We start from the raw sequence: 6000 nt of genomic DNA, 5'->3' as shown, positions 1-6000 counted from the left end.
GAAACATCTGTCTGTCTCCTCTACCCTCCAAGACCCTTCACAAAATAGAGGAAGAGAGTACTTTTGTAGGCAGCTTCTACCATCTGACCAAAGGTGAGGTGATCTTGAAATGCAGAGGTTAGAAAATGAGAGAGAACCCCAAACTAATATTCCAGCACATTATTTTTAAAATATAAACACAAAAATAATGTTATTTGTCCTTGTTGTTCCATATACAGTAAAAAAGCAAACAAAGAATATTTTCACAGATGAAGGAGACCAGCTTTTTAAGATGGGCATCAGGATCCTCCAGCAGTCTAAAAGCCGAAAACAAAAAGCAGAGTAAGTCCATCCAGCTACTTAAGCCAAGTTCAATTTCCATGTTGAGAAAAAGGAGCAATCCAAAATCTAATTTGTCATTAAAAGCTTATTGGTATAACAAGTAAGCATATTTGCCTGTAAGCTTTTGTTTTTAAAAGGATCAAATGGTGTTTAAAGAATCCTACAAATTATCCAGCCTACAAATGAAAGGACTATGTGTGAAATTGCAGTCCCTACACATTAAATGAAAGGCAGAATGAAGGCACTAATCTGAGCATTCAGGCAAAAATATTCTGTTTTGGCTTTAATTGATACAAATGAAATAAAACATGTATTATTTGAATTAGAGAAGTTATTGTTTTAGAATGCTTTATTCTGCCTAACAGCATTTGTACATCACTTTATGGTTTTCAGAGCACTTTCGTGCATGTGACACCATTTTATCCCCAGAACAGACTTATGAGTTAAGAAGAGTTTCATTTTTCCCCCTTTAAAAAGTTGAGAACAGAGATTCAAGGATGTTAAAAGTGAGGTGATCACAAATGCACAGCTGGGAGGTGACCAAGCCGTGGCCACATGGTCTCACACCATGTCCATTGTTTCTCTTTTCACTTGCCTACTTTGTCTAAATGGGAGGCAGAAATATCTTCTCCCCCCAGGAGAGGGGCACAACTTGAGGTCCTATCAAGTCTCTAGTTAAAACCTTGGGATCACACTCTGGCTCTGCCATTACTTGTGTGATCCTGAGCAAGTTACTTAACTGCTTCGTGCCCTGGATAATGCAATCAAGCTCTTAGAACAATGTCCTTAGTAATAAGGAGACAAGTGTTTGTTATTTTTATCTCTAGTCCTCTAAATGGTAAGTGGAAGGTGTGGAAGAGAAGGCAAGTGTGTCTTGAACCATAACAGAAAGAATGGACTCTGAACCCCCGACAAGGAGACTTCTTTTGTTTTCACACAAATTAGGCATACCAGCCCCACGGGAAGCATCCCAGAGCTGTAGTAACCAGCCCGAGGCAGGCAGCCGCAGAGTCCATGAATTCTTTCTGAAAACTCAAAGCCTTTGAGAAGAGCCTAAGAGTGTAGAGGATGAGGGTGGGGGTGGGGCACTCAAGTGTGAACCTGGTTATAAAAACGTCACAACGTCCATTTTTCAAGGTCCTTCTTTGTGTTAATGTTGTAGGCATTTATGTGTGAGATATTACTCATTGCTCACAATGATACTGTAAGACATAAATTATTAACCCCAAATTATGGAGGAGGAAATGGAAGGTCAAAAAGATTCTGATTTTTCCAAAGTGACAAGAAGAAGGAAGTAAGGGATTTGGTCCTCTCTCTAGGGAAAGTTAAATTAGAAGCTCTTTATAGGGCAAAAGTGCAGGACCATCCAGCAGTGCAGGAACCTTCATGCCTACCTGGTGTCATTCAATCTCAGGTTATTCTTTCCCAGTCTATCCTGCTCCAGTCCTTGCCCAAGAATCCGAGAAGAACAGCTTATTTCTGTAGCAGCATAGATACATGAGAGGGTACATGAATCTGAGTCTCCTGACCCTTCAGCATGTGTAGCAGTGGAGACCTGAAACCAAATATGTTCATAACAAAAGACCCTAGGAGTTTGTGGGCAAGATGGGTGAAATTCCTTCAGTTTTCAGGATGGTCTGCTCTCCACTTAAGCCAGTTACATCTAATATAGCCATCTTTAAGATTCTGGTCAGACCAAAGAGGAATCATATCCCTCCTATTCATCTTCTACCCTACCCCCTCCTTGCTTCACTGCTTCTCAGATGAGTGTAGCATAAGTTAGAGGGGCTAGTAGAATTTTTGGCTCATCCACACCCACATCTTGGTCTAATTCATTTATTCTGTCTCTTCATATATAGGAAAGGAAAATTGTTGAACAAGTCAGTGCTGTTAGAAGTACAGATGTTAAGCAAGCATATGTCAGGGAAACACAAACTTGTCTGAAGGAGTCAAGAAACCTCTATGACATCCCGGGTTAACTGTCATTAAGAATTACTCCCCATCAGTGAAGAAGCTGTGAAGATAAGCTCCTGCCCCACACCAAGTTTCTGATGTGTCCTAGAGATGCATTTAGCCTCCTCCTTCCCCAGCACCCAACCAAGCATCCAATGCCAGATCCTTTAGAGACAATCCAGATACCTAACTGAACTTTCTTTTGGAGATCTGCCCCTGCAGCCCAGTTTCTCCTACTTTTTCACTCTTGGTGATTGCAGTCCAGATCTTAATCCCACAAACTTTACCAACACCTTTCTCCTGCCCTTGGCCCTGCTTCTGGTATTCCATATATCACCTTGGACTTTCCTGACAGGGGACCTAAGTACCCACCCCTCCCTCAGAATCAAAGATACCTAGAGGGGTTGGTTTTGCAAACTTTTGCTGCCCTCTGGGACCAGCGACTGGATATACTGCTGGCCCCTGTAACCCATCTCAGGTTTCTCTGCCCTGGACCATGTCGGTGCCCTTCTAGTCCCAGCAGACTATGTGGTTGCAGCAGCAAACCATGCAACAGAAGAGCTCCCAGGAGTCTGTATCCTGTTGCCATGCCCATCCCTTGATGCCAGACATTTGAATTCATTGACCTTTGAGACCTTCTATTTTATTATTTGCTTTCTGGTCCCCAGAACCTCTGCTTGCTTTGACCATGGCTAATTTCTTGCTTGATCTCCTGGCTTCTTTTTGTCCCACTGGGGTCTTCTCTCTGTTTGCCATCCAGGACCCTAATGCGTACCTGGATGTCACTCATCCTGGCCTTTTTGGCCCATTCTGTTCTGCTCCAGCTTTTGACCAAGAGCAGCTTATTCTAGCATCAGCATGGGTAGGGGTATATAAAGCTGAGTCTCCTGATCCTTCTGAATTGGAAGCTGTGGTAGATTTGTGTGTTTGTTCCTGTATTTGAGTCAAGGTCACAGGCTTGACTGATCTTACTGCTACCAAAAAGGAAGTTATAAGAGTAAAAATAAATCCCCAAAGCACTCTCTGTCTCCAACACAAGTTTTGACCTTGCAAGTCTCTCCATCATTACTTGCTACACAGATCAAGTCCGGGTGACTTCTGACCAGGACTCATGAAATGCACTGTGAGGCAATCCTCTGGCATCTATATTGGTAATCACTAAACTTTATGTGATTTACCCACTAATTATAGGAGAAAAAGTACCATGCTATAAAACTTTAGAATCTATGCAACAGTCCTAGTAATAATAATAGCTAGATTTATTGAGTGCTTACTCTGTATCAGGCAGTATGCCAGGCACTTCACATGGATTATCTCATTGAATCTTCCCAGCAACCCTATGAAGTAAGTGCTCTTATTATCCCCATTCCATAGATGAGAGAGGCACAGAGAAGTTAAGTAACTTGCCTGAAGCTCTCAAACTAAATTAGTGGTAGAGCCAGGATTTGAACCCAGGCATTCAGACTCTAGAGCCCTAAAAACCATTAAGGTTTTGTTTGGTTATTGTTTTCCCACACAGTCTGTCTTTGCTGTGCTGAATAATATGTTCTGTTTTAGAAATTTATTTTGGAATATAAAGGAACTGTTCTCATGATAGTAACTTCCAAGATGACATTCCAGTTTTGATTATTTTTAATTGATTTTGATTATATTGTTATGTATCTCACAGTTCATTTTATAAATCAAATACTCATAATTAATGGGAGTTGCCATGGGAGAGTTCACTATTTTAAGACAAGTGCCCCAATTTTTCACTTTACTTGGTCTATAAGCTTGAAGCATGATATAGCCTAAATATTTCTACTTTTCAGCAGCTTCATTATTTGTCAGATATATTTGAAATTATAATCTTAGACTGACCTAGGGCTGAAAAAAATCTACTGGTCTAGAAATGTAATGGACTTTAGCCAAACTGTATTGTTAGTAGCAACATCAACCAGGTCCTACTTGTTAGAGAGAAGCAGTACGAAGGAGGGAGCAGCAATTTTCATTTTTGATAATCACACTTCTAACTCCGTATTCTTCAAACAGAGCCTACAAACTCTTTGCTAAAGCATCTGACATGGGAAACTTGAAAGCTATGGAGAAAATGGCTGATGCTTTGCTATTTGGAAATTTTGGCATGCAAAACGTAACAGCAGCTATCCAATTATACGAGTCCTTGGCTAAAGAAGGATCATATAAAGCCCAAAACGTGAGTTTTGAAAGAAAATTAAACTTTAAATAGCTACATCCTGAAATAATTATAGACAAATAACATGTGAGAGGAGCTGAGCCTCTACTGCATGAGCCCAGGCCTAGGAAAGTTACTGTAATGCACTGAGTGTAATGTTCCATCAGGGCAGGAACGAGCAGGAGCCCGGGGCAAATTCTTCTAGCTCTTGAGTGACTTTCAGGAATGGAACAGAGCTGCTCTCTAATCCACCTTCCCACCATCCATGTCCATGTGTGTGTTTTGAAATAATGTGAGAACTCTGAACCCCTAACATAGTTAACTTTTATATAAAATATATTCACCTATGCAAAGAAATATGGAACTAAATCTCCTACCTTAGGATGCCTGGTTTTTACACTTCAAGTATTTTATTAACTATATATATTTCCTTTTCTATTTTAATATGTGTATTTCATTTTAGTCCAAGAATAACATAAGCATTTCATAGAAAATCTGGAAAACAGAAAAAAAAAAAAAAAAAGTCCTTCACAAGCCAACCATCCTGACTCAACTACTGTTAGGACCGCTTTGTATTTCTGTTTGGCTTCCTCCTTTCTTTTTAAAAACATCATCATAATCACATGTATTATGATTATGATGTATCATTTTGTTTCTGGCTGCTTTCACTTAATGCTATAGCAAAAGTATGTTTTCATGTTGCTGGTCTTCTTAATGAAAACATTTCTTTCTGATCACAAAAGAAATTTATGCTGATTACAAGAAAACCCGGCGAATTCAGAAATTATGAGGAAGACACTAAAAGTTGTCTAAAAGCGTTTCCCATAGATCATTTTTGTTTCCATCCAGTAAAGTGTACAAGCTAAGCTTTGGAGTCAGGCAGATCTAAGTTCAAATGCACTCTACCGCTTGCTTATTGGATAACTACTTAACAAAACCCTTTCCCCTTCATCTGCATGAGAATTTGACCTTTGGTTCACTCTCTACTTCTGTTTCCCTGGTAGTGTGATAGGAGTGAAATGTTAACTATGTTTCTAGGTAGTATTGCTATTGTTGAAATGACCTCTACTTGGTAAGCTACCTTTGGACTGGGAGAAACTGTCATGAACTATAATACCTGATGGTGGTGATGATTCTTACCAGGATCCTGGACACTATGCCTATGGAGTTGTTACAGGGGAAATATGAGGCTTTTATGTCAGGGTGCCTGTTGCACCACCCAATGTGGATCTCATCCCCTTGTGTCTGAGTCATCTGAGGGACCAAAGATGAGGGCTGCTGGAGGACTATGTGACCTGCTGCAAGGACTCCCACAGAAAGGAGGCCTGATGCTGCCCTGCTGGCAAACTGTGATTCCTGTGCTACATCTACCTGAAGAAACTGGTGGCATGTGTAGCCTGTGGGAGTCTTGTGAGTCTGCATATTTATTTGAACCAGAAGTTGGACGAGAGGAACTCTAATGGGTGGGGTAACCTCTCTAATTTTCACCTGTAGAGTTAGGATAATGATAAAACACCAGGTTCTATGTCTCTCTGGTTCACTGCTATGTCTCT

The 6000-nt window shown here is 40.5% G+C and overlaps 1 protein-coding gene across 1 annotated transcript in view; it reads left to right on the top strand.

The window, feature by feature from the left end:
- Positions 1 to 226: 226 nt before the first annotated feature.
- Positions 227 to 6000, top strand: part of SEL1L2 (SEL1L2 adaptor subunit of SYVN1 ubiquitin ligase) — a 43852-nt gene continuing 38078 nt past the window's right edge. The window contains exons 1-2 of the mRNA XM_060078471.1: positions 227 to 321; positions 4306 to 4468. Of these exons, the coding sequence (XP_059934454.1) occupies positions 272 to 321; positions 4306 to 4468 (213 nt within the window). The 5' untranslated portion in view covers positions 227 to 271. The remainder of the gene's footprint in view (positions 322 to 4305; positions 4469 to 6000) is intronic.

The sequence above is a fragment of the Mesoplodon densirostris genome, chromosome 16 (genome assembly GCF_025265405.1).
Source record: "Mesoplodon densirostris isolate mMesDen1 chromosome 16, mMesDen1 primary haplotype, whole genome shotgun sequence".
Taxonomy (NCBI): domain Eukaryota; kingdom Metazoa; phylum Chordata; class Mammalia; order Artiodactyla; family Ziphiidae; genus Mesoplodon; species Mesoplodon densirostris.
This window is presented reverse-complemented; position numbering and strand designations above follow the sequence as displayed.